The sequence below is a fragment of the Camellia sinensis genome, chromosome 6 (assembly GCF_055761805.1).
Source record: "Camellia sinensis isolate YWXY chromosome 6, ASM5576180v1, whole genome shotgun sequence".
NCBI lineage: Eukaryota > Viridiplantae > Streptophyta > Magnoliopsida > Ericales > Theaceae > Camellia > Camellia sinensis.
The window spans coordinates 171267221-171284275 of NC_138966.1; the positions used below are offsets into that span (position 1 = coordinate 171267221).

At 44.1% G+C, this 17055-nt stretch overlaps 1 protein-coding gene across 1 annotated transcript; it reads right to left on the bottom strand.

Annotated features, from left to right (window-relative positions):
• Window positions 1-885: 885 nt before the first annotated feature.
• On the bottom strand, window positions 886-1353 carry LOC114262699 (uncharacterized). Its single transcript, XM_082876681.1, has one exon. It carries the CDS (start codon window positions 1351-1353, stop codon window positions 886-888), a length of 468 nt encoding a protein of 155 aa, XP_082732807.1.
• Window positions 1354-17055: the final 15702 nt, after the last annotated feature.

Consider the following 17055-nt stretch of genomic DNA (forward strand, 5'->3'; position numbering starts at 1 on the left):
TCGGCCAAGGATAGCATTGTAGGGAGATGGGGTGTTTACCACCAAGAAGTCAACACAGACCACCTTGGACTTAGCTATGACAGGTAGAGTTATTCGGCCGAGCGGCCATTTTGTTTGCAAGTTAAAGCCAACTAAAGGGGAGGTGGCAGGTGTCAGGTGTTGCTCACTGAGGCCAAGTTTCTTGAAAAGCTCATAATACATGATGTTTGCGGCACTTCCTTGGTCAATCAAGACTCGCTTCACATCGAACTTGTTGGGCACACCAACTGTAACAATGAGGGCATCGGTGTGGGGGTGCTGGATTCTCTCTAGGTCCTTTTTTGTGAACACGACGTTAAACCGAGAAGGTCTAGCTTCTGTCTTAGACTTTTTGGGAGGAGGTCCTCCCGACATTACCTGTTGAATGTGGGTGGCTCGTTGGATTTCTCCTCGAATGGTGTTTTCTCTTTCGGGGTCAGTCATTCCATGGATAATGTTGATGATCAACCTCGGGGCATGGTTCTCCTCATGAGGGGCTTGGTTGAGTCCTTGCTTTTCCCTCGTCTTATCAACGTCTATCCATTGTTGGAGGTGTCCCGCCGTAACTAAATCCTCCAAGTGTTGTTTGAGAGCTCTGCAATTTTGCGTCTTGTGTCCCTTCTCTCGATGATAGGTGCAACGCAGTGTCTGATTGCGCCGAGCAGGGTCTCCAGGCATCTTAGCTGGCCAGACAAAGAAGGCTTCCCCTTTAAGTTTCTCGACGAGCCTGTATATTGGCTCTTTGAAGACGGTGGTGATGCCTTCATAAGACTTGGCCCTTTCCTCCTCGTTTTTTGCTGTGGAGCGGTTCCTTTGGCCATAGTTCTTGCGCTGCTCATCCTTCCTTGGCTGCTCAGTCTTAGGTAGTCAAGGTGGTCTGACTTCTTCTTCAGCAACCGCAACATGTACTGAAGCAGTGTCATCTTCCACACGAGCTTGTTGCTCTATTCGAGCCCTCAAATCTTTCATTGTGGGGGCAGGTCGTTTCGTCAACGACTGCCTTAGCTTGTGCGAAGGGGGTAGGCCTTGCTTGAAGTATAGCATGGCCAATTGTTCACTACAAACATTTTCCTCCAAGTCACCATACTCCTCCCAATACCGTCGCGCAAACTGGCGCAAGGTCTCTTTCCTGTCCTTTCGGATGTTGAACAAGGTATCTAACTGCTTTGGGACTCTGTTGTTGGAGACAAATCGGGCTAAGAAAGCCTCAGAGAGCTGCGGCCAGTCATAAATTGAGCCATTTGGGAGTTTGTCAAACCATCGGAGGCCAAGTTCTCCAAGACCAGAAGGGAAGACTTTGCACATGAGTGCGTCGTTGCGATTCCAGAGGGACATCATCTGGCGGTAATGGCTGATGTGGGTCAGAGGGTCTGTCTTCCCATCATAGAGAATGAATTTCGGCAGGCTATACTTCCGTGGAGGTTCTATAGCTTCTATCTCTGGGGAGAAGGGATGGACACCAACCGGTCTAGAACACGATGCTCTTGTTGGTGTATAGACCGATCCAACTGGTCTCTTTCCCTATTGAGCCGGCGTTCCTCCTCCCTATCTCGTCGACGTTCTCCTTTCCTGCATATCCGTCGTGCCTTTTCTCTGTTATCATTCAGCCAACTTCTCAAATCATGTGGTCGCTCATCGCGACGACAATGAAAGGTTTCAGATAGGTGGCTAATGGTTCTTTGCCTTGTATGAGAATTCTCTCGTGGGTTATTTTTTTGTAGGTTATTCATCCTACTACTGGCCCTTGTAGACACCCCATTTTTGACCATCCTCAAGACTTGGACGTCATCGTTTGAACACTCGATGATTATCCCTGTTTGTGTTCATCTTGAGTTCCTGGAGGTCTCGACTACGCGCCCTGCCTTAGGATCTCTCGACTCGACTGTTTTGTGTCTGGTTTTGCACCAAACACTTATTGTTTTGCTTCTAAGGGTGGAAAATAGCTTGTAGGCCATCCCCACACCTCACCGGCCATGGTTTGAGGCCACCGGCCTTGTTTCCTTGCCACCGGTCATTGGTGATGGCCGGTCGGCACTATTGATGGTCGGTCGGCATTGTGTTTGGTTGGCCGGCCACTGTTTCTAATCAATCGGCCACTTTTCCTGGCCGAGACCTTTTCTTGAGGGAGCTTGACCCTTTTGAGCCCTTTTTTTGCTTCTTGAGCAAGCTTGAACCTTTTTAGCTTCTCCAAGAAGCTTGACCCTTTTTTTAGCTTCTCCAAGAAGCTTGCCCCTTTTGAACCTTTTTTTTAGCTTCTTGAGGAAGCTTGAACCTTTTTAGCTTCTCCAAGAAGCTTGGCCCTTTTGAACCTTTTTTTAGCTTCTTGAGGAAGCTTGAACCTTTTTAGCTTCTCCAACAAGCTTGACCCTTTTTCAACTTCTCCAAGAAGCTTGAACCTTTTGACCCTTTTTAGCTTCTCCAAGAAGCTTGACCCTTTTTTAGCTTCTCCAAGAAGCTTGACCCTTTTTTTTAGCTTCTCCAAGAAGCTTCAACCTCTTGACCCCTTTGCCTAGCTTCTCCAAGAAGCTTGGCCCTTTTGCTCCAAGCTTCTAAGAGAAGCTTGGCCTTTTTGCTCCAAGCTTCTAAGAGAAGCTTGGCCTTTTTGCTCAAAGCTTCTAAGAGAAGCTTTGCCCCCTTGGTTTCTCTATAAAAAGAGAGCCTCTCCTCCCCTTATTGGGGTTAGAAAAATCTGATATATATCACATATATATCACTCCCTCTCTATATCTCCCTCTCTCTACATTTGGGTGGGTTAGAGGGTCCAAAAGGGTCTAGTTCTTGGCCATTTGAACTACACCTCCTAGCACAACGCTTCCATCATCACTTGGAGGTCCTTGGGTCTTGTTTTCAGAGGTTGAGGGTTTCATTTTTGGGTCTAGAGGCTGCTGTCCCCTTTTGGCTACAAAGGTAACCTATTTTTCCTATTTATTCTCCCTTTTTGCACACCCTTTTAGCCTATCTTGCTTGCTGATTTGAGCTTTGTGTATAACATAAAAAAGTTCTGTTTTTTTGTGTTTAAGATACTTCATTAAGGTCACTTGTGTGTTTGGGGTCGTTTACCCCCTCTTAGGCCTTGTTTGGCCCCATTTTGTGCTATTTTTGGTGAGTTTCGGGACCACCTTGTTTGGGCCTCCTCACCACTGAAATCTTGAGGGATTTCAGTGGTGAGGATGGTAGTTTAAGGTCCTAAGAAGGAGAGGACCATCCCCTCTCCTTGTTGTCTTGTTTGATGCCCTTTTTGGCCTTACAAAGGGGCCTATATTTGCACACTTCTTGAGCTCGGTTCAGGCATTTTTCAGTGGGTTTTAGGACCCCCATAAGCTATTTCCAGAGTTTTTTTGGTCATATTGAATGTCTATCTTGCATGTGCTTAATAACTCCTTGCATGGCCCTCTAAAGTAACTCATCATTTTTGCATGCCATGGTTGCGTATCAGTGGTTATTTGGGCCTATTTTCACATGTTTTATTCACTAATTTTTGATGGTTTGGTGAGATTCCATGTGCATCATACACTTGCTTTGTATTCCTCTATTTTGCCTAGAAATGCATCTTGCCTTTGGACCACCATGCTTGCATACTTTGGCTTAGCTTTGTGAAGTTTTTGGTCATGTTTTAACATGCTTAAGGTCTGTCTTGGGTCTTTAGATTCACATTTTCCATGTTTAGTATAGCTCCTTTGCATTTTGGCTTGTTGGCCTTAAGTGTGTGAGTATGTAGCATGCTTTATTTGCTTTGTTTTATTGGTTTGGCACCATTTGTAGCATCATTTCAGTCCCTTTGACATGCTTGTATGCTTGCCTTGGACACCTCTTTAATGCTTTGAAAGTTTGTGTAGCATGCTCCATGTTTTGGCATTTGTGCATGCCTTTGAATTTAGGTCATTTGGATGCCATCTAAGTGATCTTTAGGCCTTGTTTTAATATGCTAAAATTTTGTTTCTAGTCATTTAATTCATGCCATGTGTGGTTGCACTAAGTGTAGTTCAATACTTCTTTGGTGGGCCTTAGGAATTGGACCATATTTGCATGCATGTTTGCATGTCATTTAGCCCTTATTTCATAGCACTATGGCCACTGTTTTGGGCCTAATTAGAGCTGCCCAAATCATGTTTAAGTCCATCTCTTTGTTTGTTGCATGCTCTCCTTGTATATTGTAGCATATTGGTGAGTTGTTGGATGTTTGAAATCACATGATTGAATGAAGTCACATGTTGGCTTACATGCTTGAATGCCTACATTAGCCTTGCACACTTGTTAGTCGCATTGCTCTATGCCTTGCATTTCTTACATGCTCATTTGCATTGCCGTATTACATGCCTAGTTAACATGCTTAGGTTGCATTGCATTGGCATGCATGCTTGGCCTCTTGACTATCCATGATAGAGGTTAAGTCCCCATTGGTTTGATTGTTTGCATTGCATTTGACATGGAAATGCATAACTTGGTCTCTTGGGCCATCACGCATTGAAATGCACGATTGATGTCCGAGAACCAAGGAGCATGTCCCTTTGAGTCACTAACATGATAAGGGACATGATTGGTGCATATATGCCTTGAATTGTATTGCCATGCTCTGCCTTGCCCTCTGTTGCTGTCAATTGCAGATTCTGCAGGAGCTTTCTGCCGACCGGCAGTGCTAAGTGCCGACCGGCAATCCTCCCTCTGCCGATAGATTCACCAATGGCCGGTGATCACAGACCACTGCCGGTGGGCATTCTGCTCAGCCGATGGCATTCCCCAGCATCCAGAGAAGCAATCCTGAGGTTCTAGAAGCCTCCAGAGGAGTACAGCAAGGAAAACAGAGGCAGCCTATGCATGGCGGTGCACTTCCGAGCAAGACCCGAGCACGTATTGCATTGAGCCCTCTTCCCGAGGCCGTTTACTGCTTTCATTAGATTAGTTAATTTGTTAATTAATTAATTGGTCTGTAATAATTAGTTAGCTCGTAGTTAATTAATTGTATTATTCTTTTGGTCCCTCCGAGCGAGGGCGAATTTGTAATAAGTGTGGGTGTGTGTGTGCATGTCTTCCAATCCCCATTTCTTTCTCCCTTTTACTTACCTGCTTTCGATGGTTAGTATTAGGGCATATTTAATTTAGCATACCTTATGCTATGCATGCGTGCATCCATACATTTGCCTTACATGTATCGAGCTCGGCGCATCATACTAACTGCATTGTACTTCAATTCCAAGTTGAATACGTGTTAGTTGTATCATCATCATATGCCATCTTAGAATAGCCGAGCCTGTCTAGATTGCATCTTTGCATGTGTTGCACTAGCCATTTTTAACATGAATTAGGATCATGCATGTGATTACTAACTAGTTTCTATTTTGGCTTGGAGTACTCTGTAAGTCCTTTTGCTTTAGCATACCGCATGCGTGTGAGTGTTGCCATGATTGCATAATTACCATGAGGCTAGCTGCTTATGTGATATAACTGCTTGAATGCATGTGGGTGGAGGTTGAATTACCTAAATTGGAATAATGCATTAAACTGTGAGTTTTAAGCCCACTAAATAATGGCAAAACCATCTTTTCTAAAGCCCACTTGAGGGTGGCAAAACCTGCATTTTAGCCTACTTGCGAGTAGCAAACCATTTTCAAAACAAGCATGAAATGTTTTGTTCCAATTTGGGCAATTTGGTCTATACTTGCTTGCTGTGCGCATAACATAGTAATTCTAGGCTAATAACCGGAATAAGAACACATAACGTTTTCAAAAGCGGATATCATGATTAGTAGAGACCGATTTTCGGATCGGGCGAGAGGGGGTGCTCATAGCTGACCTTCCCCAATCGTACCCAAGTTCCCGAGCCGAGGCAACTTTGGTGATGACGGACACATGGCCTTTGGCACCGAGTCAGGGTTTCCTAAATTCCCTCAAAATAAAATATTTAGGTGGCGACTCTGTATCTGGCAAAGCAGTCCATGTTTGGCACTTCTTTCAAAATCTGTTTTCTCAAAACGATTTGCCGGATTTGGATTCTTTGGTTCAGATTTAGAACCGTGACACAAATCGAGTCCGAACTGTAGCAGGGTCCCTCGTGGACGTGCTACAGCCCCTTCAGTAAGTACCGGAATCGGCCGGCTACGCTCTCTACCAGTAGGACCACGACTGTAGTGCTCTTTGCGAGGCAGAGGGGGAGAAGGGCTACTTCTCCTTTGCGATGGTCCACCAACGGAATTTCTTGGCTCCGCTGGGGTCGCCATGAACTTCATCAATTGGGTGCGAAGCTCAGTGATCTCGAAACCCATTGAGTCGATGATGCGGTGTAGACGCGCCCGTGGGCCCCATGCTACAGTTCGAACTCAAATTGTCACAGTTCTTAATCTGAACCAAAGAGTCCAAATCCGGTAAATCGTTTTGAGAAAATAGATTTTTAGAAAAGAAGTACCAAACATGGACTACTTTGCCAGATACAGAGTCGCCACCTAAATATTTTATTTTTGGGGGAATTTAGGAAACCCTGACTCGGTGCCAAAGACCACGCATCCATCATCACCAAAGTTGCCTCGGCTCGGGAACTTGGGTACGATTGGGGAAGGTCAGCTATGAGCACCCCCGCTCGCCCGACCAAAGATCGGCCTCTACTAACCACGATATCTTGTTTTGAAAACATTATATGCTCTTATTTCGGTCATTAGCCTAGAATTACTATGTTATGCGCACAGCAAACAAGTATAGACCAAATCGTCTAAATTGGAACAAAACATTTCATGTTTGTTTTGAAAATGGTTTGCTACTCGCAAGTAGGCTAAAATGCAGATTTTGCCACCCTCAAGTGGGCTTTAGAAAAGATGGTTTTGCCACTATCTAGTGGGCTTAAAACTCACAGTTTTAATGCATTATTCTAATTTAGGTAATTCAACCTCCACCCACAGGCATTCAAGCAGTTATATCACATAAGCAAATAACCTCATGGTAAGCATGCTGTCATGGCAACACTCACACGCATGCAAGGATGCTAAAACATAAATGCTTACCGAGTACTCCAAGCCAAAACAGAAACTAGTTAGTAATCATATGCATGATCCTAGTTCATGTTAAGATGGCTAATGCAACACATGCAAGATGCAGCTACAATAGGCTCGGCTAATCTACAATGACATGTGAGATGTTACAATTAACATGTATTCAATTTGGATTTGAAGTACAAATGTAGTTAGAATGATGCACCGAGCCCAATGCATGCAAGACAAATGTATGGATGCACGCATGCATAGTATAAGGTATGCTAATTTAAATATGACCTAATACTAACCATCAAAAACAGGTAAGTAAAAGGGAGAAAGAAGTGGGGGTTGGAAGACTTGCACACACGCACCCACACTTATTACAAATTCGCCCTCGCTCGGAGGGACCGAAAGAATAATACAAATTAATTAACCTACAAGCTAATTAAATATTACAAAACCTTAACTAATTAACAAATTAATTAAGCTATTTAAAGTAGTAAAATGGCCTCGGGAAGAGGGATGCATGCAAGCTTGGATTGGCTTCGCCCAGAAATCCATTGCCATGCACAAGCTGCCTTTGTTTACCATGCTCTGCTCCTCTGGAGACTGTACAAGTCCCAAGGTATGCTCTCTACACACTGTGGAGTGCCACCGGTCAAGGTAAATGATCACCGGCTAAGGGGATGTGGTCATCGACCACTGGTGTGGCTCTCGGCCAGCAATATATGGTCGGTCGGCACTGTATGTAGTCGACCGGCCAATTCTTCCTGCAGAACCTATTTTGACAGCAGCAGAGGGCAAAACAAGGCATGGCAATGCATTTCAAGCAAATGTGTGCACCACCACACCCCATATCGTGTTTATGACTCAAAGGGGCATGGTACTCGATTCTTGGACCGCCAATTGCGCATTTCAATACGTGATGGCCCAAAGAGTCAAAGTGTGCAATTTCAATATGGAATGAAATGCACAAAACAAACAATGGGCCCCAACCTCCATCATAATCAATTCAAGAGGCAAGAGATGCATGCTTAATGTTATGCAACCTAGGCATGGAAGCTAAGCATGCAATATGAGCATGTGAACAAGCAATGTAAACATGCAAGCATGCAAGTTATGCAAACTAACAAGCATGTAAGATGGGTGAGCACGCAACGACATGTGGGAATGGTCTTAAACCAAAATGGGCAGCTCTCAAATAGGCCCAAAGCAGTGGCCAAATGCCATGGAAATGAGGGCCAAAACACATACAAGCATGCATGCACACAAAGTCCAACACTTGGGCACCAAAGAGCAACTTTTAAGCACACTTAAAAGAGGATAAACATGGATACATGGCATGCATAGAAAGCTCTGAAATCATACTATAGAAGGTGCAAAACCAAGTAAACAAGACAAGCTAAGTATGCAACAATGGTCTAAAACACAAGGCAAGCCAAGGGGGATTACATGGTAGCTATACAAAGCAAAGCATGGATGACCCGAATGACCAAACATAGACCTCAAGCACACTAAAACATACACAAAAGTTTAACAAAGCTAAGCCAAAACAAGTAAGTATAGTGGTCTAAATGCTAGGCACATGTTAAGGCAATTCATGGCATTACAAGACAAGTATGCATAGCAAGCATGGTGTGTCTAAACCAAGTTAAAACAGTGCTTTATCATGGCAAAATAAGCACAAATAACACTTAAGACATGGCCAACATGAACTCAAAAATGGTGCTCACACATGAGGCTAAAATGGCCAATATTAAAGGCAACAAGGAGAGGGGATGGCCCTCTCCTTCTTAGGATCTTAAGACACCATCCTCACCACTGAAATCCCTCAAGATTTCAGTGGTGAGGAGGCCCAAACAAGGTGGTCCCGAAGCTCACCAAGAATAGCACAAAATGGGGCCATACAAGGCCTAAGATGGGGTAAACGACCCCAAACACAAAAGTGACCTTAATGAAGTATCTTAAACACAAAAAAATATAACTTTTTTATGTTCTACACAAAGCTCAAAACAGCAAGCAAGATAGGCTAAAAGTGTGTGCAAAAACGGAGAATAAAGAGGGAGAAGGAGTTACCTTTGTAGCCAAAAGGGGACATCAGCCTCTTGGTAAAAAAAAAAAACAGTCCCTTAGCCTCTAAAAATGGCCTCCAAGCTCCTTAGGTTGATGATGGAGGTGTTAGGTCAAGAGTTGTAGTGTAAATGTGCAAGAACTAGACCCTTTTGAACCCTCTAACCCACACAAATGTAGAGAGAGAGGGAGATATAGAGGGGGATTGATATATACATCCTATATATCAGATTTTTCTAACCCTTTAAAGGGGAGGAGAGGCCCTCTTTTTATAGAGAAACCAAGGGGGCAAAGCTTCTCTTAGAAGCTTTGAGCAAAAAGGCCAAGCTTCTCTTAGAAGCTTTGAGCAAAAGGGCCAAGCTTCTTGGAGAAACTAGGCAAAGGGGTCAAGGGGTTCAAGCTTCTTGGAGAAGCTAAAAAAGGGTCAAGCTTCTTGGAGAAGCTAAAAAGGGTCAAGCTTCTTGGAGAAGCTAAAAAAGGATCAAGCATCTTGGAGAAACTAAAAAAATGGTCAAGCTTCTTGGAGAAGCTAAAAAGGGTCAAAAGGTTCAAGCTTCTTCAAGAAGCTAAAAAGGGTTCAAAAGGTCAAGCTTCCTCAAAAAGCTAAAACCAAGAGTTCAAAAGGTTCAAGCTTCCTCAAGAAGCTAAAACAGGGGGTTCAAAAGGTTCAAACCCCCCTCAAGAAAAGGGCTCGGCCAGAAAAAATGGCCGATTGACCAAAATCAGTGGCCGGCCGACCAAACAGAGTGCCGACCGGCCAAACATTTGGCCGATGGCAACAAAACACAGCCGGTGGCCTCAAGACATGGCCGGTGATGTGTGGGGATGGCCATCAAGCCACTTCCTGCCCCTCAAAGGCAAAACACAAGTGTTTGGTGCAAAACCAAACACAAAACAGTCGAGTCGAGAGATCTTGAGGCAAGGCGCGTAGCCGAGACCTCCGGGAATTCAAGACGAACACAAACAAAGATGATCACCGAGTGTTCAAACGGTGACGCCCAAGTCTTGGTAACGGTCAAAAATGGGGTGTCTATAGTTGCCCCTCTTTGACAGAACTCGAAAGTCATAACAATGATGGAAGTGAGTGTCAAAGCCCAGAGACGACCCATTTTTGATAAGGCCGAAGACTTAGACAAAGCATACAAGCTACCAATAAATAAATTGTTGTGCCCACAGGCTGCCTACGTATCCTTTTGCAAGGAATCAAACCAGCGTAGTTCAGGGGCAGGATGCAAATGATATGTAAGAAGACTTTGAGAATTGGCCTTATACGCTACGCGAAGCCGGTTTGAAGATTGGACTTATACGCTACGCGAAGCCTATTTGAAAATTGGACTTATACGCTACGCGAAGCCGGTTTGAAAATTGGACTTATACGCTACGCGAAGCCAGTTTGAAAATTGGACTTATACACTATACAAAGCCGGTTTGAAAATTGGACTTATACGCTACGCGAAGCCGGTTTGTAATTGGACTTATACGCTGACGCGAAACTGGTTTGTAATTGGACTTATACGCTTTCGTAAAGCCGGTTTGTATTTAAAACAATGCAATGTACTAACAAGTACAGGTGAGGTGCGCAAGATAGCGCGAATGAAATTCTATGATAGTAAAGATGCAAAGGGTGACAAACTCCAACCATGCCGGAATCATGAGAGGAGGTCCAAAACAAACAATTAGGAGTGCATACAACGCAACCTAAGTCAAATTCCAAACACGCCGAAACTGTGTGAGAAAGGAACAAAGAGAGAAACATAGGGACATATCCCAGTGTTTCGAAAAAGGAGAAGAAACATAGGGACGTATCTCGGTGCTTCGGAAAGGAATGAGAAACATAGGGACGTATCCCGGTGTTTCAGAGTGGTTCAAGCATTGGAACGTATTCCAAATGCTCTTAACCAAAGAGGGAGAAACATAGGGACATATCCCGGTGTTTCAAAAAGGTATAAGCATTGGAACGTATTCCAAATGCTCGTAACCAAAGAAGGAGAAACATTAGGACATATCTCACTGTTTCGGATTGAGTGAGAAACATAAGGACGTATCCCGGTGTTTCGGAATGGTGTGAGCATTGGAACGTATTCTAAATGCTCTTAACCAAGGGGGGAGAAACATAGGGACATATCCCAGTGATTCGGAATGGTGTGAGCATTGGAACGTATTCCAAACGCTTTTAACCGAAGAGGGAGAAACATAGGGACATATCCCGGTGTTTCAGAATGGTGTGAGCATTGGAACGTATTCCGAACGCTTTTAACCGAAGAGGTAGAAACATAGGGACATATTCCGGTGTTTCGAAAAGGTATAAGCATTGTAACGTATTCCAAATGCTCGTAACCAAAGAAGGAGAAACATTAGGACATATCCCGCTATTTCGGATTGAGTGAGAAACATAAAGACGTATCCTGGTGTTTCGGAATGGTGTGAGCATTGGAACGTATTCCAAATGCTCTTAACCAAGGAGGGAGAAACATAGGGACATATCTCGGTGTTTCGAATTGAGTGAGAAACATAGGGACGTATCTCGGTGTTTCGGAATAGTGTGAGCATTGGAATGTATTCCAAATGCTTTTAACCAAGGGGGGAGAAACATAGGGACATATCCCGGTGTTTCGGAATGGTAGGAGAAACATAGGGACGTATCCCGGTGTTTCGGAAGGAAGGAGAAACATAGGGACGTATCCCGCTGTTTCGGAAAAGAAGAAGAAACATAGGGACGTATCCCGCTATTTCAGAAAGGAATGAGAAACATAGGGACATATCCCAGTGTTTTGAAAAAGGAGAAGAAACATAGGGACGTATCCCGGTGTTTCGGAAAGGAATGAGAAACATAGGGACGTATCCCGGTGTTTCAGAAATGGAGAAGGAACATAGGGACGTATCCCGGTGTTTCGGAAGGAAAGAGAAACATAGAGACGTATCCCGATGTTTCGGAAGGAAGGAGAAACATAGGGACGTATCCCGGTGTTTCGGAAACGGAGAAGAAACATAGGGACATATCCCAGTGTTTCGGAAGGAAGGAGAAACATAGGGACGTATCCCAGTGTTTCGGAAACGGAGAAGAAACATAGGGACGTATCCCGGTGTTTCGGAAAAGGTATAAGCATTGGAGCGTATTCCAAATGCTCTTAACCGAAGGAGGTCTACCCTGTCGCACGCGCGAGGAGAAAGAACAACAATGCAAGTGAAAAGGTGAATAACAATGCAACCGGAAAGTGCATCGCAATGCTAGCGAAATGGGTGCATAACAATGCAAGTAAAGAGTGTTCATGACAATGCAATATAGGTGCACAAGGCAGTGTGAGTGAGGTGCACAAGAGAAGTGCGATAAAATGCATTTTCTACGCAAGTATGGGGGCATTTTCTATGCAACATGGAAAGCCTATTTTATGCATGATTGAAAGCAAAGCATATTCTATGCATGAATCATAACGATGCGCGGCACGCACGTAACAAAAGTGTATATGAAAGTGCACATTCTACGCAATAGAGGAGCATTAAACATGTACTCTGGTGCCTTTGATTTACCTCTTAGAGGACTTTGCAACACACTCCGCTCGAAAAGGGGACACCCTGTTTACATTGGCGAGAGATAACATCTGCTGCTGCTTTAATTGCTATTCTGACTTGAAGTAGGCTTAAGCTTGGAATAGAGGCACACTCATTCTTCGGAGCACTGACAAGGCCTGAAGAGGTATATCTGGAGTACAATCACGGCATGTGCCGAAGTCAAAACACGCTAAGATGCTTTGATTTTCCTTATTTTCTTTTGCTTTGTAGTCTAGAACCCATATAGCTTCAGATAGGTCTTGGTTCTACTGTTCTCACATGACCTGGGTTGAATCCTGTGGTTTTATGAAAGAACAAATACTGTTTTACACAAATGTAAAGAATGGCACAGCACTCTAAGCACAAAACGATTTTATTTTTGAAATTAGGAAATGAGTTCTTAACCGGGTATTGAGCCTACAACTGAACACGGCGAGAAAGACTTAACAACGAAAAACAAAAGGTAAACAACCTAAACCCATCGAGACACGTTTGGAACGACTCAAAGCAAGAATTGAGACAAACAAAACAAAAGGCACGACACAGAGACGTGTTACAAAGACGAGAGACCTCTCAGTGCACGAGGAGCCAATTTCTTCGGGTATTATTTCCCACACTTTCCTCATTTGTGATTCTCACATCACTCGGCCTCAAGCTCTTTTTTCTCTCAAAACCCTTTTCTCGCTTTTTCTCTCAGCGCACATCTCTCTATTCTTCAATCTCTCATTTTTTATCCCTCCCCTAGGTGGTTGATGGATAAACAGAAAGTTGTGGGCTTTTGCCCCTAGCATTCTGCCAGATTCTTCTTCTTGTTCACAACAGTGAGTTTCTTCCACTGAGGGGCTGCGCTACAATTGGGTGTGTAACAAATCTGCAGCTAACATCGGTTGACGATGCTTTGCTGGGGAGTTTGGACGTGATCAGATCTGTCCAGATAAGGGAGTGGAATATCTAGCCCCATTCCAGTTCGTGCTTCGCACTTGGCTTGATACCTCGTTGCTTAGAGGATGTGAGAGCTTTCTGCCCTTTTGCGGTTAGCTTCAGTTGTGCCCTTTTCTGGAAGGTACAGTGCCCTTCTTGGCAAGTATGTTGACAATGGGGAAAAGACAGAACACCTGACTCAACTGTGCCCCTAGTTCATCATTTTGACCATTTTTTGTTTTGGTTTTCTACTAAAACAATTTTGACCAATATGAGAGTTAGATTAGCATACTTATTCGATTTTTGATTTGAAAATCATGCAAGTCAGGTTATGAGCACTGAAAATTTTCCTTTTTGGGTCCAAGAAAATGGTCCAATTTTGGAAAAGATGAAATAATTTTCGAGAAAATAGTCAACCTCAGTAAAAATTCTTGAAAACTGTTTTTGCAAATGATCAATGCTCGACGAGCACGAAACTTACTCTCGAGATGCACAACCTCAGATCGGAGGCAATGAAAAATTGCCCCTTATTTGGATGGCACTGCATGGCAACGGAAAGTTGCCCCTGGTTTGAACGGCGACTCATAGCAACGGAAAGTTGCCCCTTGTCTAGATAATGCCGCAGCATGTTGTAAGCAGTCCTCCTTAGTGATGATCACAACCAAGCTCTCGGATACAGAGAAGACGAAGATGGTCAAAACCAATATATGGACATAGTCGCTTTGAAAGCGTTGGGGGCTGGACTTCAAGATGAAGTTGCCTACGTATCCCAAACATGGGAATCAAGCCTCACGTAGTTCAGGTAAGGTACACTCGGGTATTAACCTCTCATTTTGCGCCCTAACTTTTGCCAAGGCCGCCCTTTCTGGGTTTTCAACCTTGCGAGCTTTGTTCTTCTTTTCTTTTCAATTCTTTTCATTTATTTTTTTCTTTTTTTCTTTTTTTCTTTTTTTTTTCATTCTTTGCATTTTTTCTTTTTTTTTTTCTTCTTTTTTTTGCATTCTTTTCTTTGCTTTAACTTTTGCCTAGGTCGCCCTTCCGAGTTTTTGGCCCAGCGAGCTTTGTTCTTCTTTTCTTTTCAATTCTTTTCATTTATTTTTTTTCTTTTTTTCTTTTTTTTTCATTCTTTGCATTTTTTCTTTTTTTTTTCTTTTTTTTGCATTCTTTTCTTTGCTCTAACTTTTTCCTGGGTCGCCATTCCGGGTTTTCGGCCCAGCGAGCCTCTCAAGGGTAAAAGTGAAGCTTTGTCCATGTCAAATGGTTTTGAGATCCTGAAGTCATCTGAATCCAGGAGAATGGCTATTGTTCGCTGATGATGTAAGAGTCCATCCAATGGGGCTGAAATTGCCCCTAGTTTTGTGGATAGGAACTCAGTTGTCCTTCAGCACAAACTTTCTTCTTTCCTCCCTTCTGGGATTTGGCATTCTTGCCAGTCTTCATTGATTTGCAAGATGATCCATCTTCGGCTCTTCGAGCACATCTGACATTTTTCTGCCCCTAGGTCGAGGGCTGCTTTGAATCTGGCCACACAAGACTCATATTGCGGTTGACCGTTGAACATTCTGAGTTAAGGTTCAAGGTTTGAAAGCAAGGGGGGGTCGAGTCTCGAGGCTGAGAGCGATCCTAAGGTGCACAATCTCAAGAGCGATTCCACACAGGTCTTCGCAGGACTGCGCAAAACATTTTTTTGAAATCTTTTGAGAAAGGGACTAATCGCTCGTGCGGAAGACAGTGTAGAACCAATCTGGATCAAGTCAGGATCCTTCTTAGTACTCATATTAACAAACATGATCTCGATCATTAAGGGCTTAGCATGCATTTCTTTCTCTCAATTGATCAAGTTTTTGCAAATTCCGAAGAATTCCTTCCTCTTCGTTTTCATCACAATGTTCAAAAATAGCTTTGAAAAACTTAGGTCAACGCAATGACTTAAAAGCACAGAAAAGCAGGTGAAATGCACTGTCGTTCCATTCAACTTTCTGGCACAAGGTAGAAGCAAGCACAAAAGCATGAAAAACCACTGCTGTTTCATTCATAACTGTTGGTATAACTGGCTCCATGGCAGAAACAGACTCAAAAGAAAGCAAAAAGACAAACACAAAACAAGGTAGTGATGTCCGAGGTAACACCCCCAGAATCACCCAACTCCAACGCAGCATGACTGACTCGATACAACAAGACAGACCTGACCGACTTAGTACAAAAAGACTGACCATATACAAAATAACAAAACTGACCCAATACCCAAGTCAGAAAGTACAAAAACTAGTGTTCGCACATTGCTCAAAACACTGCGTGCCATACGCCACATCTGAAGTAAACTGAGCACCGCCCGCAGGTGGTTCATCCCCCGATCGCATCACATTATCCCCCAGGTTCATTGATCCAATGACGATAGACTTTGCTGAGTTGGTGCGGCGATGACCTTATTGTCAATCAGATCTTGTATTTCGTGGCGAAGACGGAAACAACTATCAGTGACATGGCCGACTTGCTGATGAAAGGCACAGTACTTGGCCGGATCATGGGAGGGAGGAAGTTTATCTGGCAGTGGTCGCGGTTCCAGGGGTTTCAGATCCCTCTCTCTAATCAGGACCCTCAAGGCCGCTGATAGAGACATGTACAGTGGTGCGAACACCCTTTGGCCTCGAGGTGGGTGTTTTGAGGTTTGTGGAGTTTTACTGGATGCACCAGTAAAGGGATTGGTAGGCACTGACTAGGTTTGCTGATCTCTTCTGAGCAAGGGTTTAGAGCTGAAAGGAACATTCCTGGTACAACGGCCCTTCTCCCGGCTTGGCCCTTGATTCAAACTGCCCTCAACTTGAGTGGTGAAAGTGTCATCCACAGCCTTTATAACGACTGCAATCACTTGTTGTTTGTCTAACCGTTCGGCTTTCAAAGCCTCAGTAGCCCACAAAAGGTGTTCATGAGGATCCATGTCTACCCCTACCTTGTTCTTTCCACTGGCTTCCACTTTGCCAAGGGATTGGCCTTCTTCAAATGCAGCCCGTCCCAAGGTTGGGGAGCCTTTAGATATGAACTCCCTGGTACATGATGTGGTCGATGATGGGGCCAAAACCCCAAAGGCCAGATCTGCCACAGTTCTCTAAAGGTCTTCGATCATTTTCATCAACTCAGAAGTAGTGGGCTCAAGGGTTTGAGATGATTAGGATCCGGGTGCATCCATCATGCATAAGTCTATGCTGACTGGAATGAACATCTCTGGTTTGGGTAAATGGGCTGGGGTGATGTATACGCTGGGGTCGTAAGGGACGGTCAGCGTGTGGATTAGGTTGAGATGTGGATGAGGTACTTGATCATTGGGGGCTGAAGGTGGAGCTATCGTCCTGTTGTCGATGAGATTTTGGACTTCATGCCGAAGGCGGTAGCAACAGTCGGGAAGAGGTTGAGGATCGAGGGGTTTGAGATGCCCTCTTTCCATCAAGACTTTTAGTGCGCTAGTCAGGCTTATATAGAGGGGGGTGAAAGTTCTGCCTTGAGCTCGGGCTGGGCCGGCGGTTTGTAGGCTTGGATTGGC

Bases quoted from the DNA above. Each gene is read 5' to 3' on its own strand.
- LOC114262699 (XM_082876681.1), bottom strand. From the start codon at position 1,353: ATGTCCCTCTGGAATCGCAACGACGCACTCATGTGCAAAGTCTTCCCT.